The 17,822-nt window shown below is 33.9% G+C and overlaps 1 protein-coding gene across 6 annotated transcripts in view; it reads left to right on the top strand.

Moving 5' to 3' along the window:
- The window catches only part of LOC128229029 (uncharacterized), a 75,403-nt gene that overhangs the window by 49,997 nt on the left and 7,584 nt on the right, over positions 1-17,822 (top strand). The window contains exons 15-25 of one of the 6 annotated variants that reach the window (XM_052940668.1): positions 557-613; positions 4,157-4,292; positions 4,989-5,182; positions 5,407-6,205; positions 6,687-6,713; positions 7,655-7,849; positions 8,250-8,419; positions 10,615-12,012; positions 12,491-12,523; positions 14,702-14,728; positions 16,469-16,549. In XM_052940668.1, the coding sequence (XP_052796628.1) occupies positions 557-613; positions 4,157-4,292; positions 4,989-5,182; positions 5,407-6,205; positions 6,687-6,713; positions 7,655-7,849; positions 8,250-8,419; positions 10,615-12,012; positions 12,491-12,523; positions 14,702-14,728; positions 16,469-16,549 (3,117 nt within the window). The remainder of the gene's footprint in view (positions 1-556; positions 614-4,156; positions 4,293-4,988; positions 5,183-5,406; positions 6,206-6,686; positions 6,714-7,654; positions 7,850-8,249; positions 8,420-10,614; positions 12,013-12,490; positions 12,524-14,701; positions 14,729-16,468; positions 16,550-17,822) is intronic. The other 5 variants (XM_052940666.1, XM_052940667.1, XM_052940669.1 and 2 more) reach the window with 5 other exon arrangements.

The raw sequence follows: 17,822 nt of genomic DNA on the forward strand, positions 1-17,822 counted from the left end.
ACGTCATGTAAACATTATTTTAGTTGATATAGGCTTGTTCTACTGTGGAAGCATTCATCAAGTCAGGTTTAACGTCTCCTTTTTAAGAAATACTTTATTTTGGATAGTGGGTATTAGTTTATATTACAAGACTGTCTGTTTTCTCAAGAAAAAAGGTCAAGATATTGTCATAGCCTACGTGAAGATGTCAGTGGCATTGTTGTTGTGCAAAATCTGTAACCTTGGCTGTAACTAATAAACATTTAAAGTATTCAAATGAAACTTGGTATACAGTAGGCACATCCATAGCAAAGCCCATGACTCTGGTTGAAATAATTGTCAAGTAATGCTCTGCGGCATTCAAGGTGCAGTTTGTATTGAATACATTCCCAGTATATATCAAAGTGTTCATGTTTTGCACATTTTCACAGGAATACAGTTATGCAGGCAGAATATTTTTGTCATTTCTTTAGTTCTACATGTGAATTGGTAATGGGTTATATACTCAATTAAAAATTGTAGCCAAATATTATATAGATATATAAAAATATTTGATAAGATTGTGTTATGTCTGCAGTTGTCATATCTTGTCAAGAAAATTGCCTCCCCTCAGACGAGAGATGCGAAGATTAAGGTACCAAGAAGATATAAACAAAACGATTCCACACTGATGCTAACCATAGACATTTTATACAGCTATAATACGGCTATAATAATGTAGACCATTTGTATCATATTGCATCAAGATCGGTTCATAAGCCTGTGAAAGGCTTGTCATAATAAAATACACTGTACAATCCTTTATAAGTCTTATTTCATAAGCGAATGCAATTTATACAATCCTTTATAAGTATTATTTCATAAGCGAATGCATTTTACAAACATTTATTAGTTGTATTTCCTAAGCGAATGCATGGCACAAGCCTTTATAAGTCTTATTTCATAAGCAAATGCATTGTACAACCCTTTATAAGTCTTATTTCATAAGCGAATGCATTGTACAATCCTTTGTAAGTCTTATTTCATAAGCGAATGCAATTTATACAATCCTTTATAAGTCTTATTTCTTAAGGGAATGCATTGTACAACCCTTTATAAGTCTTATTTCTTAAGGGAATGCATTGTACAAACCTTTGTAAGTATTATTTCATAAGCGAATGCATTTTACAAACATTTATTAGTTGTATTTCCTAAGCGAATGCATGGCACAAGCCTTTATACGTCTTATTTCATAAGCGAATGTATTGTACAAGCATTTATAAGTCTTATTTCATAAGCGAATGTATTGTACAAGCCTTTATACGTCTTATTTCATAAGCGAATGTATTGTACAAGCATTTATAAGTCTTATTTCATAAGAGTATAATAATATGTTTTTCCAGTTGAACTAATTACAGTTCCATAATAGTTAGTAAAACTATTTTAGTGAATTGTCAGCACGTGAAGACTATTTTAGATTTCGTTACGTTGTCATTTTGATGCAATTTGATATTGATTATAGTTTTGTTTATTCACCTTTGATATACTGTGGATTATTTAGCTAGTTTAATGTATCTGCTGTGCCACAAAACAGCAACAACATCTTAAATCAAAGACTAGTCTTTAGTCTAATGCTTTCACATAATATTGTGAACTAATAAATAGTGTTTCAGAATTAATGACACAGTAATTTTCTCTTTTAACAGAAATAAGTTAAAATGCCTTCAGTTTCTGTTTTTTAACTTTTTGAAAAAAAAGAATATATAATTGGCATAAATTTGGTGTTTTTGAAGTGACTTAGCTACTGGTACATGTACTTGATATTGACTTTTGCTACACATTAAACTCGAACTTGCTATTGCTATATACTTGGCAAAAATAGTCTTGCGAAAATGTATATAGATAAAAATTATTTTCTAGTCTGATTTATATTTACCATATAAGATTAAAATTGTATACTGTCAATGTCCAATTGCACGTGATGGGCACATGTCTTTTTAAGAACCCTGCATGCTACTTAAGAACCAATTTATCGTATAAGCAAATTTCGCTAAATTCGATATTCAGTCATGTAAAGAGTTATGAATATTGAATACTGACTATGCTTCTTTCAATAACCCAGCACCTAGACATTTGGCTGTGTCGAAAGCTTGCAACTGACCAGTAAGTGATTAGAATACACACCCCAGTGTGTAAATCAACAAAATGGTCCCCTGAACACTGGCTTTAATATATCAATGCCCAAGTTTTGCAAAAATGAGAAATGTTTCACTCTGTTATGAATGTAGGTGGTGTGTAACCTACATTATACGATAGGGTATTGGTAAATATGCAAGACTTCAGTGGCCTGAGCAGGTGCGCTATAAACACGTGGCGGTGATGTTATTCTTAGTTTAGAGTTATGGTTTAGCGTTGTTCAAGTCACAGAATTAGAAAATAGTCCTAAGAAATGACACCTGTGCGTCTATTTGGGCATGTGCATCTAATAAGATATTTACGGTACGTTTTATTATGTTATAGGCATTCACTGTAATGACTGATCCTGTGTTGAAAGGATATTAGCTGCCATGATATAAACAATTTATTTACATTTCGGATGAAGCCAGACTGCTCAGTCCACAATTATATATAATCAAAGAGAAATAAATTTATGAATTTGTCTATTCGTTTTACTAGTACACCGAACAAGAAAACTCCTGGGTTTGTATTTGGGTTCCGAAATTAAGGAGAAAGGTTGTTAATTGCTAACAAGACTTAGGTGGGAGGCAGATTGCCATGTTAATAAATTAACAGAAAAGTAAATTAAATGCTGAATGTTAGCACACAGATGAAAAGCAAGAACAAATAATAATGTAATGAAATGTTCGTGATTTTTATTTACACGGTAATGTCTCAAAATAAACAGCGGTTTGGTGCTTAATTGTGTATGTGATTTAAAAATAATTTATGGTTTTGGTTATTAGTTAAATGTGTACTTAGTTTTGTTTTTACATGATGTGTGGGGATATCAGAGTTTGCATGCTTAGAAAAATGTTCAAACCAGAATTTTGCATAAAAATGTCATGTCATGTGGTATGAATTTCAGATGTATATCATGTGATTGTGTGAAGTTGAAAATGTCAAACAAGATAGTTTTAATCCTACAAAACTTAAGTCATATACTAACTCACAATTTATTTATCTCTAAACATATATTCATAATATTTATATTAGTGTTAACGTTCATGTCTCAGCCATTAGGATTGCTGAATGGATTCTGATTCAACCATTGGAACAAAAACGGCTGCCAAAGTTCTATTTGTTTATTTATTAGTTTCTTAGCTTGACTATTTGAAGAATAAGGAGGTTTTACTACTCGCCCCAGCGTCTGTGTCGGCGTCGGGTTATGGTTTTAGGGCAAGTTGGCATTTTCATCATTTTGTCAAACAAAACTTGGCATTGCAGTGTTTCTTGTTTACTTTTTAATTTGATTTAAAAAAAAAAATCTTTTGACAGGCACATATTACATCATTACTGTATTCATTTCAAAAATAAAGCTGTGTATAGTCAAGCAGCTGTCATAAGACAGCTCTTTGTTAAGTAGGTTATTCCGTATTTTGCACATGAGCACTGGCTGGAAGAGAGACATTGGCGCCAAACACTAAGAAATTAATAATTTACTACTTACTAAACAAGATCATTGGCAACTGGGCTTTGCTCAGCTAATGCTGATTGAATGGTTAGATAAAGCGAACAAACAGTTAATATTACTCACAGTCTACTAAATCTCACAGTCTCAGTGTTAAGCTATATATTTTTAAGCCATTTGAAGCATTGTTTACAGGATAGCACTTGTATTCATCCAAACATTTTAGCTTTTGCTTTGAAAATCATTAAGCTACTAAATATTCTGTTACTATTTAATTGTGACTGTTAACTTTAAGCTAATACAGTATGCAATGTGTTAGAATTAATTCTTAAGTATTGATATGTACTTATCTTTTAAAAAAGGCTCAATCTGTTATAATAGAGAATATTAAATAAATTGATAAAAAAAGAATGGCAATATTTCATAATATTGGGATAGATTAAGTTATTTATGATCTATTTAAAGAATATTGATCGTAACACAGTTTTATAGCAAATTCAATGTTTTAAAAATAGGAGTTGTTTTATTTAAATGCAGGACTTAAAGCCAATGTCTGTTTTGCAATTTCAGACGCTAAATCTAGGCTTGTTGAAGGAGGATGCAACGAACTTTGTTAGCATGGTGAACGGATACTTCCGAATCTTTGTTGACCCCAACGGGAACCTGATACAGAGGAACGCCAGCAGGCAGAGCGAAGACCCTGATGGTCAGTAGAGTTGTTATGTTTTTTCATGTTTGTTTTAAGGTCACTAATGTCTTTAAGAGTTGTAGGTTGACTTACAGTTGACGGTTTTTAAGGATTTTCTTGGGTTATTGCTTGTTTTGATGTTTTATAATAATTTCAGTTTTAGCTGAAAAGTAACAACTTAGCTTTCTTTATTCTAAATAAAGATCGTAATGAAAGTTGAATTTAGTTTGAACCAATAATTTCTAAGGGTGTCTGTTTTTGGGGGAAAAAAATGTCATCACGGTCTTTGTATCGGGGAGTTGTCATAGTGTAAAAACTTTAACCTTGGTGAATATATAAAAGAGATTCAAAATAATTGCATGAAACTTATTACACATATTACTAGTGAAAATATGCACATGTGAAGCAAGACCAATTAAATACCCTGGTTTGAATATTTTTTATATCGAAACAGTGTACACATATTACCACCATGTGCATATGATTGTTTTAGCAAGGCCAACAATTCTTGTTTATGTTGCTGTCGAGTTATGCCCCTTATTTGTCGGGGGGGGGGGAGCATTGGCTTTCATTCAACAGCACTCTAGTTTAAGCTTGAAGATTGAAACAATGGTCTGTCGCCAAATGTTTTTAAAGAAGCCTTATTATAGAAATTTAAAGGGTACTTTTCAAATAAAGCAGGCAAATCAATAATACAGTTGTTCCTATTTCCAGTGCCTTCCTATGACAGCAAGCACACTGTGGTTGCAGCCCCCTGGAGTTACCCGGAGGACATTGTTTCCATGGTAATAGAGGAAGGGGTGGAGGAGGGAGAGTCCCAACATGTTGTCGACCTGTCCCGGGGTTCACCAGCGTACGAAGGGAATGCACAGTTCATAATGCAGTTGAAAAAAGATTTAGGAATTAAGGTATGTTATTATAAAAACTTGTGCATATCTAATTTTAAACTGATACCATTGATTTTCTTTAGAAAAATAAATAAGAAAAAAATACTGTCATTTCTTTGTGAGTATCTGCGTAATTAACATTTTACTGATATACATATTTCTATTTCTTTATTAATTTCCTTGTCTTCAGCTTATCAAGATGTTTAATATCTAGCTCAAAATTGTCAATTTACATTTCATTTCAGGCTGAAAATGGTGAAGCTAGTGTGGATGTGACAAGTTCATCGACTGGTTCCATACAATTGACTACAGAATCAGGGGAGACAAGTCAGTCCCCTGCAGTGACAGTAACAGTTTCCACTCCTGGTAATCTTGTGAAACCAATACCCTCTAGTGATGATAGTTTTAATACCTCAGCTGAAGCTCATACCAAAGAAAACAGTGCAAAATTAGATATAAAGGTCAGTAAACCGAAAGTCCCCCAGAAAACTGTGATAAAGGTGGAGTCCCCTCGGTCCTCCAGTGAGGTGAAGGAAGATTCAGGGATACAGTCAAATGGTGATCGTGCTGAAACTGATTCAGTGTCGAGTATGTCAAACAGTAGCATGTCACAAACATCTGGTGGCTCTGACCAGGATATGTCACCATCTGCACCTAAGAGGAAATATCAGTCTCCAGTGTTAAAGTCACGTAAACGACACTTAGGCAGTGAGGAGGTGGAATATGTGAATAGTTCTAGAGGGGGACAGCGGGAGGGGTCGGGGAGACTTGGTGATATCTCAGGGACCAGTAGACACGAGTTTCACGGCCAAGTGGAATATATGAACATTTCTCGGAAAAGACAACAAGATGGGGTTGGAAATGGCGGGAACAGTTCAGACACTGACAGCGGTGTCGGCGACTCAGAGCGTCATGGTTATGGTCTGTTGAACAGTGGGATGGGAAGGGGGCGTGGACAGATGGAGGGGGAGGGACTAGCAGACAGCTGGGGACACAAGAGGGATACAGGTAGCAACCTGCACTCTCAACTCCATATAGACCTCAGTAAGTACTAACAACACTAACTCCCACACTCTTAAACACTTTATTATGAACACTTCTGCTTCGTCCAAATTTAAAATAATGTTTAACATCTAGAATGCAAATTATTGGTAAATTGTTCAGCAATTTAGGTAAATATTGTACCTAAGAAGATTATTTTTAGCTTATTTTTTGTAGTGATAATATTGGTGTCTTCATTTGAGTCCAAAGACTTTGGCCATAATCAAAAAATGTTTTAGGTATTCAAATGAAACTTGGTATACATATTGCCAGAAACAATATTTACATATATATATATAGCAAGGGGCCTAAATTATGATCATTGAGTAACTGTTCAACTGGCAAAAAAACAGAGATCAGAAAAGGGTTTGCTCTGCAGTGCTTCTAATTGAAGGGTTCATTAAGCCTTTTGTGTTTTAAATTGGAGGGATTTGATGAATGTCTATGATTTATTTTGTTACTGTAATTCCCATTTACCGTTCAGAGGGCAATGTGATGAATGTAAAAACAGGTATTACAGCTGTTGTGTGTGCACATGTAGCTCTAGTTCTCAAACACGCTCTTGATTTGTCTGTAGCACCTCTTTCTAACAAACTCATTAGAATTATGTCTCTCATGCTACACTTGTAAAGAAAAATATACAACCAATAGAAGTATCTATACCGTTATGTGTTTCCGGTACAGATAGTAAAACAAGAAAAAAATATTTGAAATAAATATCAGTGGTTACACTTTTAAGGGAGATTAAAGTGTTCAGGATATGTTATCATTCTAAATATAAATAATTTAGAGAAAATGGTTTCAATGGCTCTAGTTTTTAAATGAAATTGTATTTTTTATTTTTGTTCGCTCACACACTCCAATTCTTCTCAGCAAAAATCTGACAAACAAAAAATTCAGTGGTGTGCCCTAAAAGATGTTCACAATATTGATCAACATGTTATAATAGAAACTATTAGTTAATATACCGTGTATCTGTATTATCAGTATCTTTACTGTAGTTGCTACTTTAGTTGCTGTTGTTGTTGATGATTGATGTTGTTCTCTTAGTGAATCGCAAGATTTTCGTTTTCATTCAGTCGTCAGCTTATTAAATGATTATGAAAAAGCAATAACAACTATGTATATGTGAAAAAGTCAAAAATAGTATATAAAACTTGTAACTTTGCTTAAAAATAGCCATCTATCAATAGTCATATCTGTGAACTTTCTGTAAAATTAAATCGTTCAACAATAGATGTCCTTGAAGTTAATTACTTTTCCATGTTTATAAGATATAACTTACCACAGAGCTTGAGTGTATCTTCAAATCAATTGTTAAAAGAATTCATATAAAAATTGTTTTCTTATTAATATGGGTTCAATTTTTTCATTTCTCCCCTCGAAATATTCATTAAATAAATAAATTCAGTTTCCTATCATAATTTTTTTTCCTTGTTCTTCCACCCCAAGGTGCCCTCATTGACCCATACAGCTACCCACCAAGGGGCCAGGATTCTTCAAGTTCCTCAACATCTCTGGACCCAGATAATGCCAGCTTTGTGGGGCCGTTTGACCCTGAAGAATTACCAGTAGAGATTCAGGATGCGGTGTACGACCCTCGGATGTTCGCCTCAAGTGAGGTGTACTTTGACCCTGACATTATAGGTGAGTAATGATTCATGAACAGACAGAGCACCCAATGTACAGTTTATTTCTTTATAGGTGCATAGATGTGCAGTGGCATCTGACGCAAATACTTGATCTAATTCTTTTACTTTAATAAAATTATTTACTCAACCCGAGTCCCTTAAGAGAGATGTAAATATATCAGCTTCTAGCTCTCTTCTCAACCTTCACCATGATATATGTACAATATATGTGTTGTCTCAATGTATTTTTATGAAAGAAATCATGCTTAAACTAACCCGACTCAGATTTACTGCACCTTAGTTCTCTTAACGTTAATGAGTTATGTTAGTCGCCATTTTGTTTACAGTGCACTTTTAGTTCAAAACTTACTAGTGCTAATAAGTGCTGTTTTCATAACAATGTGTGGTATTTTCAGACTTGACGTTACTACCGCCATTCCCGCCAACAGAGGAGGAAATGAGAGAACAAACGACCCTGGCATCAACACGCCCACAGCAGATGATCACAAAAACAACACGCCCCAAGTCCCAGACCCATCCTGCTCTGATGAAACAGACAACTGTCCAATCATCTCCCTCTGATATGGTACGGCTCCAAACATAGAAAATAATATCATCTTGTACTTCTTTAATGTTTTCTTCGATATGAAATAATGTTTTCTTCGATATGAAAAAAGAGCTAAAAACAACTTGTGTGGCTAATGCAAAAACGTACCAAGTGACATTGAATGGTTTGGTTCCATATGGTATTAAACCTATGATGGTAAGGCACTTAAAGTCCAGTTAAACTAAGGTTACACTTAACTAAATGTGTACGTGGATGACCAAGATATATTGTATATTACACAGTCTTCTTTGTATACGTTTTAAGGCCAGCAGGTCAGTTAACAAATTTATCAACAAAATATTGTTACTAGTATAATACAATTACCGTATTATATCATGTATAGGACGCTAGCATAGATAGGACGCAGGCAAAAAAATAGTTGAGAAAACGGGTAAAACCCCTTAATATATAAGATAGGACGCAGCGGAAAAATGTTAAAATCGGAGCCGAAAAATTGAGGTTGGTAAAGTATTTATAACATATATTGAAGTAAAAAACAAACAAAAAATTGTATATTAGGCATATTTCGATAACTGTCTTGTGTATTTCGATAATTATCGTCGTATTTTGGTAATTTAGCGTACATAACAAAGATATATGTCTTGACATTTTGAGAACATTCACGCATATTATAAGACTTGTACAAATGCCGTAATAGTCCCGACTGAGAGTCAACCGTTGCAACCGTTGCAATAGTCCCGACATGCCTTCTGAATGACAGTCAACAGTTGCAACCGTTGCAATCGCAACAAAACTGTATTGTCAAAACTGAGGATTGTTTTGATAAGGCTTGTAGCTGCGCGGATTAAAGCATGTAGGCATAATTAATGCGTGTCGGTAATTAGTCTTGCCAGCGGAAGGCACGTCAGGTAAAGTGCGAACAAACAACCATTTTTCTAATGACAGACAGCGGGTGTTTTTCACACCTTCGCACATTTGAAAAGATTTGATATTGACAATTATGCTACTTTGCGTTATGCACATTCCTTTATTATTTTTTTAAAACAGTAACATGCAACAAAATGTTTTGTATAATATCGAAACATTAAAATCATGAACAACGATTAATTGATATTAACCTCCTTTCCCGATTTTCCGTTGCCGTTATAACTCAATCCAGTTAAAATGCTGACTCACATCGAGTTTTTGTGAGTAGCGTCCCTTTTATAAAAAAGTAAACACTCTATTTTTTTTTCAATTTATTTCTCAATAAATCATTTTAAAGTAAACATTCAATATATTTCTGCGTGTGTTAACTTGCGTGATTTTACCTATGTCAGTTGTTCTCTTCGGTGACGCAGTACAGATACTTACTATTACCGCGTTCTTCCCCGGTCCAATATTTTCGACCCGAAATGGACTTGGAAAAAACAGATGCAATTCTAATAGCATAGAAAGGACGCAGGCACTTTTTAAGACGAGAATTGGGGGTAAAAAAGTGCGTCCTATGCATGATATAATACGGTAGATTAATGCTAAATGAGGATAACATATTGAATTGAAAGTTTTACTTGAAAAATCTAATAAACCTTGCCTAAACTGTTTAATAAGCTCTTAATTTGGAATAGATATATCTACTCAGATATACTGGTTAGAAAAGGTATTGTATGATACATGCTTTTGTAAGATGGCCGCTATGATAGTATTGTAAAGAAAACTAGAAACAAAAGCGTGCGTGTCTAAATTCTGCATTGAGAGAAAAGATGCCTGGAAATATTTGTTTTATTATTCTTAATGGAAATAAGAATTGATTAGTCACATGGGCATTTTTATTTCCAAGAAATGCTATTTACCCTTCTGGGAAATATTGCTTAGATTACTTTTACTATAATAGCTTTTAAAGGAGGTTCACCTATAATTATTGCTGATCTCAAAGCTTCTTTGTGCAAATTAATGTCAAAAACATGAAAAATAAACAGCAAAAGGCTATCCTTTGTGCTACGTCTTTAATATTTAATCTTGTATTAATAATCATGAAACTTTTGCTTTAAATTCCCTGTATACCTGAAACCTTTAATTTAGATTAATGATACTCCCTTTAGACCACATAAATACAAAGGAGACGCTTTCAGTCTGACTTTGATATTATGATCACTGTTTCGTTTGATTTTACTTTTTGCCAAGATGGTTTTGATTGGAGTAAATGAGTTTCAAAGAGTTTGTTTTACTTTCAGGGTCATATGAGGCCAGCTGTACAGAAATCAGCTAGTGTTGGTTACTGTCCCGATTTTCTAGATCACGACATAGATGCAATTATAGAGCACCTGACTTTGCAACCCCCTCCCAGTAGCAATGGGCAAGATCAGGAACTAAATGGTGAAGATGCACTAGGAAACAGTTGGAATGGTTCACTTCAGGCAAATGGGGGAGATGGGTTTGAATTTGAAAATAAGCAGCTCAGTAAAACTATAGACTTAGGGTCACTAGGAATGGATGAGGAATACAGTAGTCTTGTAATCCCACCTCCACCGGATGAGTCATTTAGTTTACAGGACATTGATATTGTGCCTGCTCCTGTTGATTGTGTGCAAGAAAAGAGAAAGATGTTCCAGAAACGGGATTCAGAGGTGTATTTGAAAAACTTTGGGAAGAAAGGTATTAAGGGGCCAGCATTAAAGTCTTCTGAGGAGGGTAGTGATTTGGACAAAGATGATGTAGTGCCAAAACAGGACAGTAAGACAGATGCTGGTAAAGATAAGAATGAAAATGTGAACGGAGATGTTCAGAACGATACTTCTCCCGCTTCGGTTTCGGAGAAGTTAAATGCGTTGTTGAACTCTCTGTCGTCGTACAGTCAGGAGGAAGAAGAGTCGATGGGACATTTTCGTCGTACTTCTTCACTACGACTTGGCCGGTGTGTCTCGTTAGACTTTCTTAATGAGCCGAGGAAGCCAGAGGTGAAAGAAAAGAATAGCGACCTTGTTGTTGGGTCTGTGAGAGTAAAGACTAAAGTGCGGCCAAAACTAAGCATCGAGCGTCCATTCCAGTCAGGTAGTGGTCATGTTGCATTGCCATTGAAAACAAACTCTCTTGACAGGATGACTAATGGGGAAGCAAGTGGTTCAGAAAAACAGGCCAACCATGCCAAACCTGCCTCGAGTATCCAAAGAGCTCAGTCTGTTGATGTGTTGCCGACAGAAAAAGAGGATAAATCACTTAGTGACAGAAGTGATAGTGATGCATCAGTAAGTGAAAGTTTTGCTTCTCTGAAGGCAAAGCTGCAGTCATATAGAGACAGTCTACTCAACAGGAGTTTAAGACGCAAGAAAAAACTTGCCGAACACAGTACTTCAGAAGACAACGAAGGTGACAGAACCTCATTGGATGGAGATATAATGCAACGAAGAAGTTCTCTCACAAGATCAAACTCATTTTCATCTCTGATTCGAAGATCTCTGGGCAGATCGTCAGGGAAAGAAGTTAAGGCTCGTTCTTCTTCAGCAACGCGGGAAGAATCTCAAGAGATGACAAATGAGGAGGGGAAGGCTGCTGTGAAGGACAAGAAATACTTTAACACGCTGACAACTCCGCGCCAAAACTTTCGACCAAACACTGGGACCAACCAATCACAGGTGTGTATTATGGAGGCATGTAAAGATGTTAATTATTAAGTACCTTTTACTTATTCCTTAGATAGTTTTGTTTATCATATTTTACAGCACTATCACTTTAAAAGCTTGATATATTTATATTTAAATATTCACAATAATTGTATATTTTCAAAATTTAATTTTTGTATTTGTAGTCATTTGCAGTCATAACTAAGGCTTGCTTTTATGTCGGTGATTGCTGGCTATATTTACATGCAACTGATCTAAATCGCCCAAGTCACATTTTTAGTTACGCTCAAAATATGTCAGTAAATGTTTCATTATAACTTCTGAAGAACACATACATACTAGCCACGTATACTCTAATTAGTATTACCAGAAAATTGATGACATTGAGGCTGTGTTTGGTCTTGATATAAATCTAAAAGTAGAAAGGAAAGAAGGTACATGTATACATATCTGCTTGTCACATGATAATCATTGCCTGGTATTGCTGCAGGATGATTTCTATGTTGCCATTGACGACCAGTTGGTAGGTTTTACATACACTTTATAAGTCATGCCTCATTTGAAAGGTCCAACGGATGATTTGCTTAGATACGTGTAGGTCATTTTGCAGTTAATGTTTTTACCCAGTTTTCGACCAAAAACAATACAAACGAAGACGTTCAATTGCCCGAATAGTTTGAATCATGATTTGATTGTTATGAACTATTCGGGTAAAATTGTACAAAGTCCTTTGGATCTTTCTATTATACGGCTTTTTGTAACACATGGTTGGGTGTGGCATTAGTACACGCTTGAAACATTTCACGTACTTGCATGGTATGTGAACAAATTAGGGCATACAAATATAATTAACAAAATACACTTATTATAAGGTAAATGCTTGCAATGTAATTGTAATATGTTTGCTTTATGTTTTTTTGCAAATATAGAAAAAGGTATATCATTCTATTTACTATTTATGGTTAAGGGAAATATTTTTGATTTTGTTGTCTTGCAAAACCCGTGAAGTAGAAATGCACGTATTGTAGTTTTTATTTTGCATTTAAAAGGCAGGGAACTAACCAACATTTATAGTTAATTGTGAGTATGTTTTACGTCGTCAATAATTTTTATTAAGCAATGTTTTGTCATCCTGTGATTTTCTATCAGAATTCATACGAAAATGCATTTCGTCTTATTTTGCTTGTTAATTGTTACCTATACCATTATATGCATTGTCGTTTAACTTAAGTCTTTGTACTGTATAAGCATTTGTGGCTGGTTTGTTGTCTATTTCTATCTTTGTATCAGATACATGTTCAACTTGTGAACTTGAACAAGATTTGCGGAATTCAAAATAAAATGACTATGAATAGATGTAGTAATTTCTAGTAACTTGAGTATCATAAAAATATGTAACTGTATAAAGAAATTGCAGGGATTTTCAAGCTAAGTTGCAAAAGGACCATACTCGAAATTGGGAAAAATTGTAACTTCAGTTTTGGAATTTCCATGCAAAGTCATTTTTATATGAAAGCCCTAAAATTTGGTAAAATTTAGAAAAATAATGAGTATGTGAAGGTATTGTTATATAATGACGTGAATGTGTGGGTTCAAATCCTGACACAACTCACAATGAATGTTTTAAAGTTTTAATAACGTCCAGAATATAATCACATGTATACAGTTCTATGGAACACCAGTAGAAGTAATTTATACAGTATCATCACTGATTCTTGTAACACAAGTGTTTAAGTATTTTAAATTTGTAACACAAATTATTAAACACACTTATTAAACTGTTCCTAGAAAATAATATTTGTAACACAATGTCCTGACTTTGGTAACACACAAAGTATAAAGTATGTCATGGAACACCATACAATTCGAAGTCCTTAATAAAAGTGATCCTTAGGCTTTTATGTGAAACATATTGTTGTTTTAAAAGGTTAAGAAGTAACAAGAATGTCTGAAATGTCTCACTCAGGCTTAGCTATCAAAACTTGTCTAGCTAAGCCTGTTGCATAAAGATTAGTTAGAACATAAAATAATGAAGGTGCTAAAATTAAAGGAAACATGTAGACACAAGAAATAACAGTTTGTTGGAGAATTAAAAACCATTATGAAACCCTTCAGATATAAAAGGAAATAAAGAAAATGTATGAAATATTGCATATAATATAAAACTTCTATGTTATAAAGAATATAAATGAATTCCTCATAAGATAACATTAATTTTCATACCAAATATCATATATTTCATATGAATAAAGATTTACATCTGAACAGCAAAAGAGACAATATGTACATCAGTCACTTATGGGACAAAAACATTAAGAACTATTAAATAAAAGATAACAAATACTACAAAGACAATTTGACACAAAATTGCTTCATAATAGTTATAATACAAGTCAACATTTACATCCCTGCTTTGAAGCTGGTAAGAAAATATAAAAAATGTTTTTGTATGATTTTTTTTTATTTATTTTTTTTTGCATTAGGAAAATTATAGACTTAATATTGCTTTGGGAATTGGGTTGTTATTTGGCCTCTACAAAGGGCCTGAAGTGAAGTTCCCTGAATTAATACAGATGTGAGATGGCACTGTGTTTGTTCAGTGTTTAAAAGTTGAACATGTATTTACCATCTAATCTGCATGATTCCTCTGGTGTGGTCTTGCATTCTGAACTTTTGTTATTCTGTGACATTTCATTTTCAGCGTTATACCTATCCGCTGAAGCTAAAGGTCTGTTTTGGTTGGTCTAGAACATGATTGTGTAGCTAACGTTCAGGCGTGCAAACTCACTGTGTGCATATTTATTCCGTATAGATCCCGTAAATTGTAACATATCAAAAACATCCCTTCATCCATACATAGTTCCTGATGTATTATTCATAACTAAATTGTTATTAAAATAAATGGCTACTACATTGTTGCTAAGTAGCTTGACAAGTTTTAAAAACCACACTCTTTATATGTTTTTATAGCTTATATGGGTTTTCCTAGTCGACAAATGTTGGCATTTAGATACTTGATGTTAGATATTGTAAATGACTTAAAAAGGGTTTAACATAGAGATATATATTTAATAAGAAATGGTCTATAAAAATTGTTCTTTGCAAGCTCAACTGAACTTGAATTACTTCCCTTAGGTTTAGGAGAAACATGTTATTCACAAATGCAAGTAGATGATATGCACACAAATTGTTTCTGAGCCTTGATAATGGTATAAACTAGTTATAATTTATGTTGGAAACTAGCTAAAAAGGTCATTTATGTTTTGTTTTTATTTGTGTGTTTTTGTCTAAAAAGTAGTCATTGCAGTGTGGCCATAGATTTTAGACTTTGAACACAACAGATTTAGAAAACCTTAATATGGGAATGATCAATTGCTGACATATCTGGTAAATTATTTAATAATGGAGGTCGTAGATGACGTAACTTCTCCACTCAATATTAGTGTATAACCCAACATGTTAATTGTGTAGTACATTTTTGGGAATTCAAAATGGAACAGTGGACAGTTTCAGGATCTTTGCTGTCACTTACCCTTAAGGCGTCAAGTGCAATACATTTTAAATACCTAAGTAATGAATTATTTAACAGTCTTTGGCATGTTTCTTGAAAGAAATCAAGCCTTTATATTTTAATCATCTGTCTTTTGAAGAAATAGTTTTTTGAATAAATAAAGTCCAGGTATGATATAAAAGCTTTTGTTTTGTTTTTAGTCAGGCATCCGCATCATTGTGGAAAAAACATGAACCTTGGCCATAATTAAAAACCTGTTATATTCATATGATACCTGTGTATAAAGCATGTTGTCAGGGACAATCCATATGTATATAGCAAGTTCCATAACTCTGGCTTTTATAATTGTCAAGCTGTGTTCCTTGTTCACCTGAAATAAAATAAACGACAAGCTTTGGCCCTCACTACATGGTTCTCTGTGCACGTTATGTTGGTTTTAACAGGATGATGTCTGTTTTGAATTGTCTTATAACGTGTTCTTTTCAGTGTTTTACATATTCCTTCCATAATGAACTTCTAATTTGGTTTTATAAAATAATACCTGTGGCGATATTGTATGTATGACTGGGTGAACATGCACGCTTTGAAGTGATGTTTTCATTGTTTAAAATAATCATTATGGCATATATCATGAACTAGTACATTTGATTTATATCATTTTATTGCCTACAATACTATAATAAATGTGGAATATTTGTATAGATAATTTATGGCTACAAACTAAAGGATATTAAATTAAATATGGATGTAAGTTTGTTTCTTAATTCATTTACAGGTATAGGGAAGTTTTTGGAAGTTCCTAAATACTTATATCATTTATTTCACTAAATGTTTTTACACCATATTATCTCTTATTTTACCAAAATTGGTGATATTGCTTCATTTATGAATTATATTCTCAATTATTGTTTCTATTCTTATTTACAATTATTCATCGACCATTCTGGTACTCGCTAGGAGTTATTTCAGACGAAGCTGGGCTACAAGCCCCCGTTGCCCCCGGCAACCACTCCCTTGGTAGCCCTGGAGACAGGGGAGGTAATTACGTGTGGCTGCTGCTTCATACGCACGAGTTTCACGTGGTTTTTCAATTGCACGAGTGATATCAATACTGTGTGCTGATCTGATGTTGTAAACTCTACTCCTCAATGCTTTGTTTTTTTTATTTGGCAAAAAGTTTCCTTAATATTCTTTATAGAAAGACAGCTAAAAATGCTATGATTCCATGCTTAAGTTTAAACTCGCTTAATATCATAGCCATTAGTGACCACATCATACAAATGTTTTAACCTTGGGTCATTACTGAGCAAAATAACTGGTTAAGATATATTCACATGCATATAACTAATGTTGGAATACACATACATGTATGATGTGTTACTAAGCAGGGGCCTTTCGAACAATATTATTTTGGAGTAATGCGCCTAAGTCATTTGAGAACATTCATAAGTTTCATGATTTTGAGAACTTCTTTGTTTGAAATACAATTAACGAAAATTGTTTGTTTGGCTCTAAAACGAAGTTGTCTATGTCAAGTTTACCAATATGTATAACCAATAACAGAATAAAAGAGTTTTGTTGAAGTTAAATAATTTTGTTTGTAAAGCCTTCTTTTGTAAAGTTAAATTAAGGTCATTAAGACTATAAGAGAACCTTAATTTAACATTGATTATTATATATTTACGGCCATAGCTCATTTTTAGGGTTTATATTTAAGTGATAATGGATTAATTTTGATAAATTTTTTTATAATCCTACATATTTTGATGAGGAGTAGAGTATTTGCCTACAATGTAAGCATTTGACGTGTTGACACTATATTATACAGAAAACGTATGTATTCAGTGAACATTTGCAGCATGATATTGTGACAAGCTGTGTTTTGCTGACTTGACTGTGTCTATAATTTCTCTTTCAGATGATCCTTATCTGCCAGTTTGAGGCCACTTTTGAACTGTTTGTCAGTTATTTAGAGCTGAATTTTTTTATATAGAGCAAGTGCATTATATGAAGCTACTCCAATACCTTACTGATTTATTATACCCCCGACAAACAAAGTTTGAAGGGGGTATATTGGAGTCACCCTGTGGTTGGTCAGTCGGTCGGTCAGTCGGTTTGTCGGTTTGTCGGTCAGTCCGTTGCAATTTACCTTGTCCGGAGCATAACTTAAAAACTACTGGATGGAATTGGATTAAACTTCATACAATGGTAGAGCATAATAAGAGGAAGTGCAGTGTTCAAGAATCATAACTCTTTTTTAGTTAAATACTGAGTTATTGCCCTTTATTTGTTTTTTGCTGTCAATTTTTTT

Source organism: Mya arenaria, chromosome 3 (assembly GCF_026914265.1).
Source record: "Mya arenaria isolate MELC-2E11 chromosome 3, ASM2691426v1".
Classification (NCBI taxonomy): Eukaryota; Metazoa; Mollusca; class Bivalvia; order Myida; family Myidae; genus Mya; species Mya arenaria.